Genomic DNA, 16,060 nt, shown 5'->3' on the forward strand with positions numbered 1-16,060 from the left:
CCCTGCGAGACCTTTCCCGTTTCTTTCTAACCATAACAAATGCGTTATCGAATGTCATACTTGATGCATATTCGCTTTATTTGTTATCTTGTATGGTGTACTGTTCTTTTGTATTAAATATGTGGATGTATGTATGTATGTTTGCGCTCGCATAGAGAACGATCCGGTCGAAGAGCCCGAGGAATTCGCAGGAGAAGCCCCTGAGCAGCAGTCGGTTGGTGGAGGCAAGTGTCCTTTGACCTATCTATGTCCTATTCATTCTTTAATTCACCTCCCGCATTACACATTTATACCTAAGGATTGACTAGCTTTTGTTATCCATGTCCTTGTTTACCTATTTGGGTCGGATTATTACTACTTAGTCTGATGCTATTGCTCAACTCTAATCAATGAACATGATGTGATTATCTATGATACGCTGTTTTCCCGTTCTTCTTTATGATTATACTTGTGGTTTTCAAGGGGGCTCGAGCGGTTTCTCGAGTGCCTCTCCGTAAGGACCTGTTCTATGGATGACCGCCCGGGAAAACAGTGCAACCATGAGGGTGGAATGGGGTGCCCTTAGCTGAATAATTAGAGGATCCGGGGTGTAGTTCACTTAGCCGTCGTGCCGTCAATGGGGCTCGGTGTATGCGGCTCGCTCTGCCAAGTTTGGGTTCGCCCCTTGGGGAGGAGTGCGGTGCATTTAGGAAACCTAACGGGTGGCTACAGCCCCGGGGAATCTTTGTAAAGGCTTCGTAGTGAATCCCTGGCCATTCACCTCGGGAGTGAATAAGGGTCTTGCAAGCCCGGGCCAGAGAGGGAATCACGGCTTGTGGGTAAAGTGCACAACCTCTGCAGAGTGTTATGAAACTGATATATCAGCCGTGCTCGCGGTTATGAGCGGCCAAGGGAGCTCCAGAGATTAGTGATACTTGATCAGAGACATTGTGGTACAGATGGTGATGAGATTGATGGTTCCGGTTATGATTATGGTATTGGTAAGTGGTATTCTTTCCGTTTGGAAAGGATACAATGGGCTAATAACTTGGGTTAATGTTAAAACCTGGCTTTCTACTAGTAAATAATAACCTGACCAACTAAAAGCAACTGCTTGACTTATCCCCACATAAAGCTAGTCCACTACAGCCAAACAGGATACTTGCTGAGTATGTTGATGTGTACTCACCCTTGCTCTACACACCAAACCCCCCCCCCCAGGTTGTCAGCATTGCAACCACTGCTCAGGCGAAGATGAAGCCGTGGAAGGAGACTTCCAGGAGTTCCAAGACTACGACGAGTTCTAGGTGTGGGTTAGCGGCAACCCCCAGTCGGCTGCCTGTGAAGGCCGCGTTATCTACGTTTCTTTTCCGCACTTTGATTTATTGTAAGAACTATATGGACGTCTCAGACGTATGATGTAATCGACTATTTCCCTTATTAATACTATTTTGAGCACTGTGTGATGATGTCCATATTATGTAACTGCTATGTACGTGAATAACTGATCCTGGCACGTACATGGTTCGCATTCGGTTTGCCTTCTAAAACCGGGTGTGACAGCATGCCTCCTGCATAATGTAGATCACCTCTCACTGCCAAGTATATACCATGACGAAATCTGTGGTGTCTCAACAAGAAACAAGAAAGGTTCAATTTACATAGTTGCTACCAACCAGATAAACAAGCTACCAAGAATAAGAAGACGTGTAGCTACAATAACTTTGGGGGTGGAGGCCCGGAGAAATCAGGTTGAGCGTATGACAGCCTCTGGATCCAGTTACCGGCCTTCTTCTTGTTCTGATCATTGGATTCCAAGGCCTGACAGATCGAGCTTGGGACCTTGTGGAGTGTTCCATCTGTTTCAAGAACTATCTTGAGATCTTTGAGGATTGAAACTATCTGCTGAAAGTTGGGCCTCTTTTCTGATTGCCAGGACCAACACTGTTCAATCAGAAGCGTCAGCGTTGCTAGGCAGCTCAATTGAATGACCGGCCTCAAGTTCTGAAATGAGAGCATGTGCTTGTAAGTAACTATCTATACTACTCCTTAAGATAGAAGTGTAGGCGTCCACATCCTATGGTGCACGGTTCTGCCACCGTCTCCTCCGAGATCCTCTCTGCGACACACGCCTCCCTCTCCTCCGCCCCACTCTCCTCCCCACGCCATCGACGCTACCATCATCGGATCCGCCCCAAGACGCCTCCGCCCCAGCCGAGCCCCCTTCCATCCTCTCCACAACAGACGCCTCCCTCTCCTCCGCCCCACCCTCCTCCCCACGCCATCTGCGCCGCCATCATCGGATCCGCCCCAACAACGGACGGACGGAATAATCTTGGTTGGAAGGCACCGTGCATCTAGATCCACACCTTCACCACGCCCCCGCCCAGACGGTCGCGCTAGCCCCCCTCGAAATCTCGCCCGCACCGTGCCCCCAATCTCGCGATGCCCCCGACCACCTCCCCCGTTGTGACAGCCACCTCGACATCCTCACCACGGCTCATGAGGCCCCCGTCGATCCATCGTGTGTGTCCCCCTTCCTCCCTGTGCGATTCCAACAATCTAGATGCATGGCGCCTTCCAAACATGATGCCTCCTTACCAGTAATGGTGAGGCGAGCCTACACGTGCGAGGACGGTGGGAGGCGGTAACGCCTGTCGAGCGGCATTGTCCCCGACCTAAAGTGCACCTGGCCATCTCACTGGAGCAGCCGAGCCCACCTCAGCTCGCTTCAGTGGCATACGAAGCCGGTCAGGCCATCCCCAAACCAAACAACAGCTGGACCAGTGCTCGGATAGGGTCCGACGGCGATGCAAGCAAGGAGTGGCACGCGGCCGGTGGGGTGCAGATCGGCTCCTGCACGTGCAACGCAGCCGCGCGATAGTGAAGCAGGGAGGCCGTGATAGGCGGCGCAGGGAGGGTGCGACGGAGGCAAAGAGCAAGCATCTGGGGACTTCAGGTAAGTAGAAAACCAGCACTGAATTTGTCGGTTCTCTATTTTGTGATTGACCGATTGGTTTTTTGATCTCAGAAACCAAAAATTGTTTCACCGTCAAGCACCAATTTTTGGGTAGGTAAGTGTTTTGGGATGATTCTCCTATGCATCAATAGCAACCTTGTGCTTGGCAAAGTTATTTACCCTGATAATGTTGTAGGTTTAGTGAAAAGAAATATACTGACATATCCACTGATCCATCGATGCCCAATGGAGATTGACCTCTATCAAGATTTAGTTACGTGTCTTAATAGGGCAATATTTCTGTGAGTTGTATAGTGTGGATTCCTCATCTGCATCATGAATTGATCGCACTATTTATGCTCTATTTTTCAAACCATGGTTTCTGTAATTCTTTGCACCATGGTAGTTTTCTCAAATGATTTTATCTTTCACAACCCGGACTGAACTCACTGAAGCAGAAAGAAAGAGTACAAGTCTACTACTGCAGAAAGCAAGGAGACCAACCCAGGACAAAAGCAGGAGAGATCCGATGGAAGACAAATCGACTCTGGGGGCAAAAGTGGAAGATCCGACGGATGACATTATATAGGAAGATAAATCGACGACTACACGTGGGTGTAGAGATGGCAACGGGTACAAACCCGCTGGGTTTTACCGTCCCAAACCCGTACCCGTGAAAAATATCTATGCCCATTAAAAAACCCGTACCCATGACGGATTTAAGATTTTGCCCAAACCCGTACCCGTCGGGTTAACGGGTACCCATGGGTTACCCGCGGGTTTCATCTCCAATATACTTATTCTTCTCATAATCAATAAGTATCGTAATGATTAATGATATCATGATCCAAAATCTATGTAATGAACAACGAGTTCATGATTTGGTATAAAATCTATTAGTAGAGAGAATGAAATACAAATAATAAGTTGTATAATTAAGTGACCTTGCACTAAGTTATCCATCCACCACATATATAACGCTAGTAAAAACTATAATATCAAGCGACACTCTCACCGACTACTGATACATTCACCAATTGATAAAAAATATGAAGTAAATAAGGAATAACAAGTTGTTGTTCGTTTATAAAATAAAATGACAATATGCACTAGGTTTGGTCGGGTTTAAAAAACACACGGGTTCACGGGTTTGGGTACTATAGGAACAAACCCGTACCCATAAACCCACTGGATACAGATTTATGCCCGTTAACAAACCCATGGATATGAAAATTGACCCAAACCTGTACCCTAATGGGGTAAAAACCCATCGGGTTTCGGGTACCCATTGCCATCTCTACGTGGGTGCTTTCCTTGGAGGCAAAAGTGCGCAAGTTTCGTTATAACAGATGGGAAGGGGAGCTAGAACTTTATGGCACTCAGTTGATATCTGAACCTATAAAATTTGTTCACATTTGTGTTTATCAATCCACTATACAAAAGAGGATGTAGGGTATAACTCATGCTCAAACCTTTATTAAACACATGTGCTAGTATCTAGGCTGCTCGATGATGTTCTATTGTTCGCGACTGTGTTGTGTGAAAACTGCAGCAGATCAACTGGGCCATGCTGGCCTGGTTATGCACGGGCACGCTCGAAGCGGAACCTAGTGAGCAGCCCAACAGCGTCCTAGCGGTAGGCGTACGGCCCATTAGAAGTACACGGCCCGAATCCCCGGAGAAAACCCTAGACAGCGGCGGGCGCCTTGCCATAAAAGCACAGCGCTTCTACACCCGCCGCCGCCACTCGTTGCAGCCTCTCTACCTCTACCTACTGGAGTAGGGAGCACGCCGCACGAGCCCTTTCCGCCGCCGCCAAAATGGTAAGCCGCCTTCTTCCCCGGCTCCCTATGTCCCGTCGCGCGCGGGCCACCTTGCTGCCCCTGTTGATTCTTGCGTGGGTTCTATATGCTGTAATCCATCTCATGATGGATGGGTAGTAGATTAGAGAGTGGATGGTTGGTTTCAATTGAAGTTCTGAATGTGATGGCTCTTTTAGGTTGTTTAACTTCGGTGGCTGTCATTTATGTAGATACTTGTCCCCATTCTGATCAACTGGTGATTCTTCGTTCAAAATGTTTTTCCTTCTGTGGTAGTTCGATTTGTGGTGTCGCACCTATATGTTGTTAGATCTGTGGAGTATGCTGCATCACAAGGAAATCTGGGGTTCCTAGTAGCTACCCGCTGGTGGCATTTCTTTGTTTTTATACTCAGTCTAGAGGGAGAGAATTGTATATTTGCCATTACCATGAAAGGGGTTCCCAAAATTGCAATCAGGCCCACAAATTTATAGACTTAGATGGACCCATACACATAATGACAATTATAACAAGTACAACATTTCCATTTATTACGGGGTGGTTTATGGACTGCTCAATCTCGAAAAAAAATTTGGTGGAATTCATGGAGCAGGTCATTAGTAGCTCAGTTGTAGAAAATCGTGGAGCTAGAGTTCTCATTGTTTAGAAGACATTTATAAGTCATTTTGTTTCTTATTTAGATTAAAGACATTTTTAAAAAATATTTAAATTTATATTATAGACTACAGCTCCAAGCTAGTTGGAACCTGAAGCAGTCCCAAAATTTGCACGATAACTACATTATGTTTGGACAACTGAGGTGTGCACCACACAACTTTGTTAAACTGTTGTGATATTGCAATGCCTGCTTATACTTTCTATAAGGCCTCTGGATGCACTGTCACAATTGTACATGGACATTTGGCATGATTCTTTGTTATCTTTTGTTAAAATGCGTAACATTTTTGTGGGTCCTATGATGGCATGAATCTTTGAGGCCTGATTATTCTCATGAAGACAACTATAAGCATAACTGAGCTCCTATGAGCTCCGATTTAAGTTTTCAATTTCCTTTCCCAGCTTATGGTGAGCTTGTTTATACAGCCCCATATGGAGAACTTGCTTATGCTTTGGTCTTCAGTTGCTAAGGATATGCAATTTTGTTTTAACCTTTGCAATTTCTTTCACATGTTATATAGGTGAACGTTCCTAAGACCAAGAAGACCTACTGCAAGAACAAGGAGTGCAAGAAGCACACTCTCCACAAGGTTACTCAGTACAAGAAGGGTAAGGATAGCCTGTCTGCCCAGGGAAAGCGCCGTTATGACCGCAAGCAGTCAGGATATGGTGGCCAGACCAAGCCTGTCTTCCACAAGAAGGTAATGAAGTATACCTATGTGATTGTACTATTGCTCCATCAATCCTTCATCTTTGTCCGTTTTGATGCTAGCATGAAAGACTGAAAATAACTACCATTTCTAAATGTCTGTTGGGTGCACAGATTGGGATATGACAAATGTTGTGATTTTCAGGCCAAGACCACCAAGAAAATCGTATTGAAGCTGCAGTGCCAGAGCTGCAAGCACTACTCACAGCACGCAATTAAGGTGCAGTGTCTCATTTTCCTGTGTTAGGCTTGCTGTTGCACAAAGTATTGTCTCACTTTGATTTAGCTCACTCTTTCCTGACTGACTCACCTGTGTCACAGAGGTGCAAGCATTTTGAGATTGGTGGAGACAAGAAGGGCAAGGGAACATCTCTCTTCTAAGTTTCTCATCGCCCATCTCGATGTTGGATCGAACCTGTGGGTCTACTACTGTTCTAAAAACTCGTCAAATTTCAATGTTACTAGTAGTTCTGAAAGCAGGTCATGCTGTGTATCAAATTCCAATGCCTGACATTTGCGCTGAGTGTGGGTTGTCTTTTGGCTAAATGAAGTTTTGCACCCTGAATCTTCATTGAATGTGTTGTGTGTTTGTTTGATTTTGTTCTGCGATTGCCTTAGTCTAAAGCTTGATCACACCGAGGATGGTTTATGTAATGTAACTGGCTGAATGGAATCCCACAGTTCGCTCACTGAATTGTTGGAGATGATATTGCATATGAAATAAATCCATCGATTTTGTAAGGTCCTGACCCATCTACAGCACAGCACAGCCACGGGACTCTGCAATGCAACTATGCAAGTAGAGAAAGATGTGCAGCTCAGACACCGTCATTCAGCTTACAACCAGCCAGATTTCTTCGGGCCTTCTGGAAACCCTAAACTTTACAACTAAGATATTTGAACAGCTCAAAGTGTTTGAGAGGTGAAACACCGAATGACTAAGAGCATCTCCAATAACAAGTCCTATATTTTAGTCTTTAAAATTGAAATAGGACCTCATTTAAAATATTTAATGCCATAAAAACGTTTGAAGCTCCAATAGTTAAGTCATATATTAGTAAATAGATCATGTTATTTAGGAAATAAGTTGTTAGGAATAGTGTACGAGGATATGGCTCCGGTATACAAGGGTATTACATTTAGGATCCAAGAGACGGATTTAGGATCCAAGAGACGGAGCTTTATAATCGTTTGAATTTTTGTAAAATAGAGCCTATGTTGAACTATGTTTTTGCTGTTATATTTTAAAGAGATGCTCTAACACATTACGCCGCAGATCAAATACGAGATCTATATTAAATAAAAAAAGGTAGACGTTGTTCAAGTACCTCCGCAAATTCAGATTTTTCATATGGCAGCCTTTTTTACTCGTTTATCAGTTACCAGTGCCTCCCGCCTGCTAAAAGCAAAGCAATTAAAATGATAAGTTATTTTGCTGCGCTTTTGCTACATCTGTTTGGTTTCTGTCGCCTCTTTCTACCAGTATAAACTTCGTCATGTTTCAGAAAATACCCATCATGTGATAATTTATTTGTCCTCGTATTATGATGTTAGAGTTCAACCTTTTATCTACTCTGGTTCAACTGGACAGCTCAGGCTCCTTTAGAACACAGGATTAGAATGCCTATGTTATTTGAAATCATACTGGAATTTATAACATAGGAAAGTCATAAAACATGTGCTTGGATATTGTGCAGAAAAAAAACATAGGAATAAAAAACATAGGAATCTCATAGTTATTTTCCTCCAAAAATTGCTATGGACATCATTTCATAGAAATTTTAAAGAAATCGATAAGATTCAATCCTTTGTTCCAAAGACTTTGTAGGAAAACTTTTTGTTGGAATTGAATCCTCTAATTTCTTTGTTTTTCATCCTCTCCAAAAAGAGGCTTAAAACTAAAAGGGATAGAAATATGCTCTCTCAGTTCACACCGACGCTGCTAGGAACTGAGCTCACAAAAGATACGGAATTCCGCCTACTCTGACTCTGCGCAGGATCAAGATACAGGAACACCAGGGCATGGATGTACACCTGCTCCACATGCCAAGGGCCATGGCTCTGCCATCTTAGCCAAAAATTTGAAATGCCCTAGCTGATCCTCCAGGTGAGAAGTCTAGGACATCGGATGATAAACGCCCTACAGCCTACTCAGAGCTCACAGAATGCAGGATACGTGCAGACCAGAAAGCTCGCAATGCTGTAGTATAACTGTTTTTTTTTTGCCATGGATACAATACAAATCCCAGCCACTTCGGTGCTTTTTTATATTTTTTTATTAAAAAAACGAAGACAGAGTTGTATTGTTGACCTTTCAAGTCGAGTAGAGCTGTTCCGAAACACGACTGTTCCTTGCTCTGAACTCTGAATCTGGTCTGGACAACGATACTTTGGCCTGCTCACTTCGTTTGTCGTTCTTCAGATCACTCGGTACGTTTTGTTTTTGGCATTAGGGTGCTGGGTCGCTTCGTCAGACGCGGCGGGAATGTTTAGTTTTTAAGACTCAGATATTTTTGAGCCACAACCGCGAGCAGGAGCAGCTGACACCAAAAGCGTTGCTGTCTTGACACGATCATCTGAAAAAGCGCGAAAGATACATCTGAGTTGGAGTCCAGAGTGTGACGGGCCGGCCCTTAGAGCACCATAAGGTTGAGGTTGTTCATTGGATCAGGAGCAGGGGTATCTGCCTCCTGCGAGACGGTGTTACACGGACGGCCATAAAAGTCTGCCAAGGGGCACAACAAGACGATGAGCTACGCTCCAACGCTGAATCCGTCGCAAAGATCTCAGTGTGCAAATTGCACAGCGCTTCCCGCCATGGCCATGCATGCTGTACCTGTCACCGCTCACCTCACCAGCAAGAGAACAAGATGGCCTAACCGACCTTGTCAAACATGGAATGGCTGCCCGATGCATTCTGAGCCACGCATTGCTTTTCTGGACCGCACGCAGGCAGGATCCGGAGGCAACAAAAGCACAGAGACAAAACAAGATCCGGTACCTTTTTTTTTATTTAGATGGATCCATCTCTCTCTCTCTCTCTACGCCATCATAGTCATAGTGAAAACACGACGACGAAATGATCTAGTAATAAGCTAGTCCTAGGAAAAAAGAAAATACGAAAAAAAGAAGAGAGGATCTAGTAATAATACTATTATACAAGCTAGGTAGATATCCTCAAAAGTTATATAATCTGTTATATCTTCGAGCGCCGAGCTGATTCGGCGGTGAACTGAACTGAGGCCTGAGAGCCAGACGCGCGCGCCAAGGGCGGCTACTGCTTGGCCTGGAACGTCCAACGGTTTCGTCAGAACTCAGCGTTTGTGATATCAAAATTCGAAACAAGCCGTGTGGAGTGGAGCTATTACCTGGGAGTAGATGAAGGTTCCGAGGATGGCGATGGCGGCCCCGAGCGCGTTGATGGGCTGGACGGGCGTCTGGAAGATGATGATGGACGCGACGATGACGGAGATGCGCTTCATGGTGTTGCCGATGGAGAAGGTGAGGGGCGAGATCTCGTCCAGGGACATGTAGGACACCTGGTTGTACAGGTGGTAGAACACGCTCTGCGCCGCCACCCACCTGCGCCCACGCACACGCACAGAGGAAGCCTTTAATTTAGCCACACGAACCCAGCTCTGGATTGATTATCACGGAAATATCGAAACGGTAATCGATTCTGCTCCTGCGAGACGACCAGACTATTGCAGACCATACAATTCATATCATATCATATCTCGGTACCATGCTCTGTCCCTACACACGCAACTGCTCTTTTCGGGAGGCAATGCTAGATACTTTTGACACAGATCAGTGAGCAGACCGTGTTTAAGAATGATCCGAGGCCTGGAAATTCCGGGTAATGAACACACGAAATCTTAAACAGCTAGCATGGCAGCCAGCATGTGAGTGGTCCAAGGAGCTAGCATGTGAGCTTACCAGACGAAGTTGGGACCGATCTCGGCGACTGCTGTCTGCCAGCCCGCTGCCCACACCTTGGGCCCCTCCATGGCGACGGCGAAGGGCAGGAGGATCACCAGCGACATGATGGAGAGGCAGGCGTAGTAGTTCATCCCGCTCACGGACTTGCCCTTCATCCCCTTCTTGGAGAAGATGGTCCGGACGACGAATGCCAGGTTGGAGATCATTGCCCCCATGAATCCTGCGGTGGGTTACAACAACACAGGTTCAGTCACCCTTCTTCTGAATATGCTGTTCAGAGTGACTGACAAAGTTTGGGATTTCGACTGCTACAAGTACAAGGTGTCAAGATCTGGCACAGAATTAGTATTTTTTTTTTAAAAAAACTTGATTATTGGGCGTTAAAAAATCAGTATTCACAAACTATCTGTGGAAACCGGCGTGAAAACTATCTCTGGGATATTTCTCATGTGTCATCAGCATAAGTATCTCCGAGATATGATTCAGGAACTGGCGATTTCAATGTCACTCACCAACCATGTTGAAGTTGAGCTCGGTGACGGCGGCGAGCGCGCATCCGCCGATGATGGGGAGGAGGGAGAAGTAGACCGGCGCCGGGAAGTGCTCGCCGAGGAAGAACCTGGAGACGAGCACGCTGAATGCCGGCTCCCCGCTCTTGATGATGTGCGTGAACGACACGGCCACCTTGGCCATGCTCACCGTCGCCGCCACGTGCCCGATCGTGTGCGCGATCGCAACCTGAGAACGAGACGATTCGCATCAGCACCACACCGAGACAGAGCCGCATCTAGAAGAAGAGATCTTTAGGGAGGAATTAATCGGCGCCGATGATACTCACGGGAGTCAGCGCCTTCCAGAAATCGAGGTCCGTCTGGGGCGCCTCGGCGATCCTGGTGGCCCAGGACGCGAGCATGATGGCGGAGCCGGCGGCGAGGGAGAGCGTCGACGTGAGCCACGGGTACGGGAACGCGTTGAGGACCTTCTTGTTGTAGATGTTGAAGATAACGTTCAGCGCCCACCACGTGGCGAAGTAGACCCCGATCTTGGCGCGCCGACCCGTCTCCGCCGGCGCGGCGACCTCCAGCGGCCGGGCGCCGTCAGCGGTGGCGGACGGCGGCGCGGGGGACGTGGCGCGTTCGTTGCGCCCAGCCGCCGCCACCGCCACGGATGCCAGGACATGCTCCTGACGGTACAGCGGGCGCGCGGAGACGGAGAGGGAGAGCGGCCTGAGGCCGGCGGCGGCGGGGAGGGGAGGGAGGTGGAGCGGCTTGAAGGCCGCCTTGCAGGTGGCCGCGGCCGCGGCGGTGGAGGGCTTGACGGTGGCGGCGGAGGCCAGCATTGTGAAAGAGGGAAGGGTGGCTGGGAATTGGGATAGGTTGGCGAGTTCTTGGGGTCTCGTCGGAGAACAGCATGCACCTGCAGCTGCGGAGAGGCTGTACCGTGCGTGTGGTCTGTGGTGTGTGGACGTGTGGTTATCTCTTCTCTGATGGGAATGGGAATGGCGGGGTACAAGTACAAGGTATTTATAGGGAGCGCGAAGTAGAAGGAAGGCGATTTGGCACTTTGGATCTGTAAAGCTTTTTTTAATATTTACATTTACCCATGAGGATTTTATGGTTTCAAGTGTTTTCCGTTTTTTTAATTTCGATGCTTCACTTTTATTATTATTTGTTGTTCATTTATTACACTCCCTTGAGTTATATATAAGCATATTTATTTTCTTACCATGCTTCATGTGTCCAGTGACAGACCCAGAAATCTTGGAAAGCCTAAAGAAAGATAATATTTATACTATAAATATATAGTTTTGTCTAATTTTTACCTACAATTAGCTATATTTTACTGCTTGTTGCATGTATATAGATGTATAGGTATTTTTTCCCACATGAGTGGTTATCTCAAATTTCTGATTCTATATAATTTAATACCAGTGTAGATAGAACAGGAATAGCTACATTGGCACCCATGGTATCATATATAGGCAAAGCACCATATGATTTGGCTCAATTAGGGAATAACCACAAAGTCTTAGTGCAAAGTATGCGAGCTATATGTCATTTAGTTTCATGGCAAAATATACCTTCGCCTAGGTACGGAATGTTGTAACGTCTATATACCTATTTAATACTCCCTCCGTTTCTTTTTATTTGTCGCTGGATAGTGCAATTTTACACTATCCAGCGACAAATAAAAAGAAACGGAGGGAGTATTAACATATGGTAAGACGGTAGTGGAATGGTTTTTTTATGTACTCCAAGGGAAGTAATTTGAAACTCAAATATCATTCAGTCGATTAGTCCGACCTGCGCAGAAACGTTTCGCATTTTGTACGTACGTGCTGCTGCAACAACACACTCCGTAGAAAATTGGTCGACACATTTTTCACGTTTCACAAAAAAAAAATGAGAGACGACTGCTACTTTTTTGTTCGCTTGTTTGTGATGACAAGTCTGAACGCAGATCACTGAGAATTGTGCTTCTATAGTCGTACTGTACGTCCGGTCACCCATAGAGACACTTTCACATGGCTGCAGCCTGCAAGAATTGCAAGTTGTACTGTAGCTCTAAGTTTTTTTCCCCCTCAATTCTGGATATGTGCTAGACTGCATACATGAGCCGTTTGAAGAAGAAAAAAAATAACGTAGATTTGCAAAGGAAGATGACAATGGCTGCAAGAGTACAAAGCTCCCTTCCCTCCTATACGTCCTACCGCTTGAACCTGGACGGCCCTCGCGTGCCGCGGCCTGCGGGTCAGACCTGGCAACAGCGATCCACGCCGGCGCCCGGCCGGCAGTGGCCACAAAAAACCTGGCACGGGTCGGGAACTCGTGACGACGGAGAGACGAGATCAAAACGCGCAGTAAACCGTTCTCTTCTCACCGCCGGCAAGAGAGAGGCAAAGCTTTGGCCGGCGACCGAACGGACGACGCGCGCTTGCCCCCGTGTCCCCGTCGTCAGCCCCACTCGACGCGGGCCCTCCCCTGTCGCCTCGCCTGCCTCCTGCTCCCTCGTGAGTCGTGACCGTCGATCGGCTCTCGCCCACCCCCACACCCCAACCGGCGCGATTCTCGTTTCACGGCTGAGGGCGCCCACGGCCCCGCAGGCGCAGCGCTCTGCCGTGCCCACCGTCCGTGCGATCCGCGGGCACGTGCGCGGGCCAGACGCCTGCGCCGGTTGTTCGGTTCCGGCGAGATTTTTGCATGCCCCCCCGGCGGTGATCCTCCTAGAGTCCTAGTTGCTTGCCCGGATTGATGGCGCCCTCGCTTGCTTTGGCCTCCGTGGACCGTGATTTGGCGAGCAGTGATCGAGCGCCTCTCACTCAGGACCGCCGCACTCGCGGTGTGTGGTGTGACGTGACAATGTCTGTGTGTTTTCTTGGAAGTTGGAACATATGGTACTGAGCATGCTTGTTTTTTTTCCATGACGCATGCTTGTGCACCGATCTATGTCATGGGGCCGTGAGGGGTCGCTGGATCGTTTTGAGGAAGGTTATAGACAGTTACCTCGGCCGACGATTTTATTTGGCAGTCGGACGGCATTGCGTTCGTTTTGGGTTTGTTTCTGTGGACTGCGGGTTCACGAGCACTGACCACCCCAGGTTCAGGGGATTGCTTGCGGTGGAGCAAGTGTATACCATTTCAAGGAGTGCCGCCGGCCTGCGGTAGCAGGCGTCACGCTTTCACTTACTTTCCAGAAGAAAAAAAGGGCGAGAGATACGGGTTACGAATTCTCTGTCGCACACAGAGTATCAAAAACTCTATATTTTTTCTTCGTCCTCGACGCATATATTTACACCAATCTTTTTTTTTTTTTCCAAAGATCTTTGGTGGTTGTTGGTTTCAGGGGACGGGGATATATACAGCGGTAGGGCTCGACATATGGACCACGCGTCCGGATCACTCGTGATCTTACGTGACATGTTTCGGTGTTTTCTTGAGAAACAAGATTCGACTGGTAATTTTCTACATAATTTGGTAAAAAAAAACTGTCGGACCACGACAAAGTTAACATGTGTGCTTAACCCTTCTGCTTGTGTATCTCCGCTACTACTAGTTGGTTTGGCTCTTTCAGGTTCGGTTTAAATAGCGATTGAATGATGCTGAGTAACGTCTGGGCATGACCGGACGGTCTGGTCTGAAGACGGTCTGCTCTTAAAGGAGGACAGTCTACTATACGATCAGATATTCAGATTACATTAGGTGACACGGCATGAGCAGCGCGCTGGCTAGCTGTCGTAGGACCCATTCCATCGTGAGCTGATGAACTGATGAGCGGTACTGAGCTGAGCAAGTTAAGCAGCATGCACCCTCTCAGGGTCACGACTCACGAGTTCTGCCGCTGACTGACGGGCTCGAATGCTCGATGGAGCAATGCCGTGTCAGATATATATGCAGCATTATTGCACGTTAGATCGTTCGTGATGCCAGGTACGTACTTATGCCGACTTGTTCGATAGATACATAGCAAGGTTCTTACAACGACTTTAAACTACAAGTAAGTTTCATTTTGTTTTTTTCCCTTTTGAAAGGAAAAAACAAAATGAAATAAAAGGACCCAGACTTAAACATGGACCTTGCAGAGTTAGTTGCCGAGCAGTTAGCACCCTCAAGCTATGTTGCCCAACGACGGTTTGTGCATACATGCGGCCGGAGATATCAGGAGCGGAGCGCCATGTCCGGGCCTGCCAGGTAGCTTTGCGTCCAGATCGGATCACTCACACAGTCACACACTCGTGGTCGTGGACGGACTCGCTCGTGTGCGTGAAAGGAAAAAGGAGTGTGGAAATCATGTAGGCCTCATGGTTTCTCTTGCACGACCGTACCTAGCCGCGCGTCGGAACCCGGTGCCATATTTTTTTCTCCGACTCACGTTTGCGCCCCGATCTTTGTCACGTAGCTTCTTTTTGTCCCCTGTTTGTTTTGAGAGGAACGTCGTCTTAATTTGTCACCTAGCTATAGCAGTGTATATAGCTAGTGGCGGTCGCTCCGAGCACGATGGAGACTCGTGGCAAACAGTACTTGAGATCTTTCCATGTTTCTGACTCGATCGGCAAACACTATTGTTGAAATTAGACTCACTAGTGTGTAACCCAGTTCAATAAGGAAGCCAATGTGGTGTGTAAAGATGGCACGGGACTTTAGTCTCATCTTGCTCATCTAGATAGGAGAGAACCAGCTTATATGTGAGAGTATTCAGTACTCTTCATATTAGACAAATAAAGGGGTATGGAGGCTGCCACACACGCTCGCTCGCGTTTCGCGTTATTTATCGCATGACTTGTGACTTCGGCCGATGCGCGATCGCGTCGTGACGTGTTCTAAACGACAGTTTAATTTTTGCCTTTTGTTTATTTGATTTTCAAATATCATACCTAGACTGCCACATCAACCCGGAGTAATGGGCACACACACGTTACGTGCACGATCTCCGGGCGGTTGCACGTAGAGATATTCTAGAGGGCGGTTCCTGAAATTTAGCAGATCGAATCAAAGGGTTGCGGCGGGCCTTCTATAAAGGGCAGGCGTTTTGCAATCGGAGGATAGATACGAATAGTAACCGACTCGTCCTCTTCTTCTCAATTCTCTATGTCGTCGCTTCTCTGCCCTGCCGTCCCTTTATCTGTCGTGCAGCAGATCAAGAGAGAGTGGTGTCTCCCAACCACCACCGGCGTTTTGACACTCGTGGTCGTGGACGGACTCGCTCGTGTGCGTGAAAGGAAAAAGGAGTGTGGAAATCATGTAGGCCTCATGGTTTCTCTTGCACGACCGTACCTAGCCGCGCGTCGGAACCCGGTGCCATATTTTTTCTCCGACTCACGTTTGCGCCCCGATCTTTGTCACGTAGCCTCTTTTTGTCCCCTGTTTGTTTTTGACAGGAACGTCGTCTTAATTTGTCACCTAGCTATAGCGGTACATATAGCTAGTGGCGGTCGCTCCGAGCACGATGGAGACTCGTGGCAAACAGTACTTGAGATCTTTGCCTGTTTCTGACATC

General features: G+C 47.4%; 2 protein-coding genes and 1 non-coding gene across 3 annotated transcripts; 2 read left to right on the top strand and 1 right to left on the bottom strand.

The window, feature by feature from the left end:
* The first annotated feature begins 4,627 nt into the window (after positions 1 to 4,627).
* LOC103633242 (60S ribosomal protein L36a) lies at positions 4,628 to 6,797 on the top strand. Its single transcript, NM_001324190.1, has 4 exons — positions 4,628 to 4,761; positions 5,937 to 6,116; positions 6,270 to 6,344; positions 6,446 to 6,797. Exons 1-4 carry the CDS (start codon positions 4,759 to 4,761, stop codon positions 6,503 to 6,505), a joined length of 318 nt encoding a protein of 105 aa, NP_001311119.1. The 5' UTR covers positions 4,628 to 4,758; the 3' UTR covers positions 6,506 to 6,797.
* LOC111589812 (small nucleolar RNA R66) lies at positions 5,710 to 5,778 on the top strand. The gene has a single exon (XR_004851649.1). It is a non-coding gene; the product is annotated as a small nucleolar RNA R66 (small nucleolar RNA).
* Positions 6,798 to 9,117: 2,320 nt separating the features above from the next.
* Positions 9,118 to 11,535, bottom strand: LOC100281048 (glucose-6-phosphate/phosphate translocator 2). The gene is made up of 5 exons (NM_001367337.1): positions 10,905 to 11,535; positions 10,579 to 10,804; positions 10,064 to 10,286; positions 9,493 to 9,706; positions 9,118 to 9,410 (listed from the first exon to the last, which is right to left on the bottom strand). The coding sequence occupies exons 1-5, from the start codon at positions 11,403 to 11,405 to the stop codon at positions 9,399 to 9,401; spliced, it is 1,176 nt and encodes a 391-aa protein (NP_001354266.1). The 5' UTR covers positions 11,406 to 11,535; the 3' UTR covers positions 9,118 to 9,398.
* Positions 11,536 to 16,060: the final 4,525 nt, after the last annotated feature.

The sequence above is a fragment of the Zea mays genome, chromosome 7, assembly GCF_902167145.1.
Source record: "Zea mays cultivar B73 chromosome 7, Zm-B73-REFERENCE-NAM-5.0, whole genome shotgun sequence".
Taxonomy (NCBI): domain Eukaryota; kingdom Viridiplantae; phylum Streptophyta; class Magnoliopsida; order Poales; family Poaceae; genus Zea; species Zea mays.

Excerpts from the sequence above, each read along its gene's own strand:
- LOC103633242 (NM_001324190.1), top strand. Across the intron at positions 6,117-6,269 it reads AGCCTGTCTTCCACAAGAAG|GCCAAGACCACCAAGAAAAT; the intron begins GTAATGAAGTAT and ends TGTGATTTTCAG. Across the intron at positions 6,345-6,445 it reads ACTCACAGCACGCAATTAAG|AGGTGCAAGCATTTTGAGAT; the intron begins GTGCAGTGTCTC and ends CCTGTGTCACAG.
- LOC100281048 (NM_001367337.1), bottom strand. The coding sequence starts at position 11,405 with ATGCTGGCCTCCGCCGCCACCGTCAAGCCCTCCACCGCCGCGGCCGCG. Across the intron at positions 10,805-10,904 it reads TCTGGAAGGCGCTGACTCCC|GTTGCGATCGCGCACACGAT; the intron begins GTGAGTATCATC and ends TCTCGTTCTCAG. Across the intron at positions 9,707-10,063 it reads ATCGGTCCCAACTTCGTCTG|GTGGGTGGCGGCGCAGAGCG; the intron begins GTAAGCTCACAT and ends GCGTGGGCGCAG.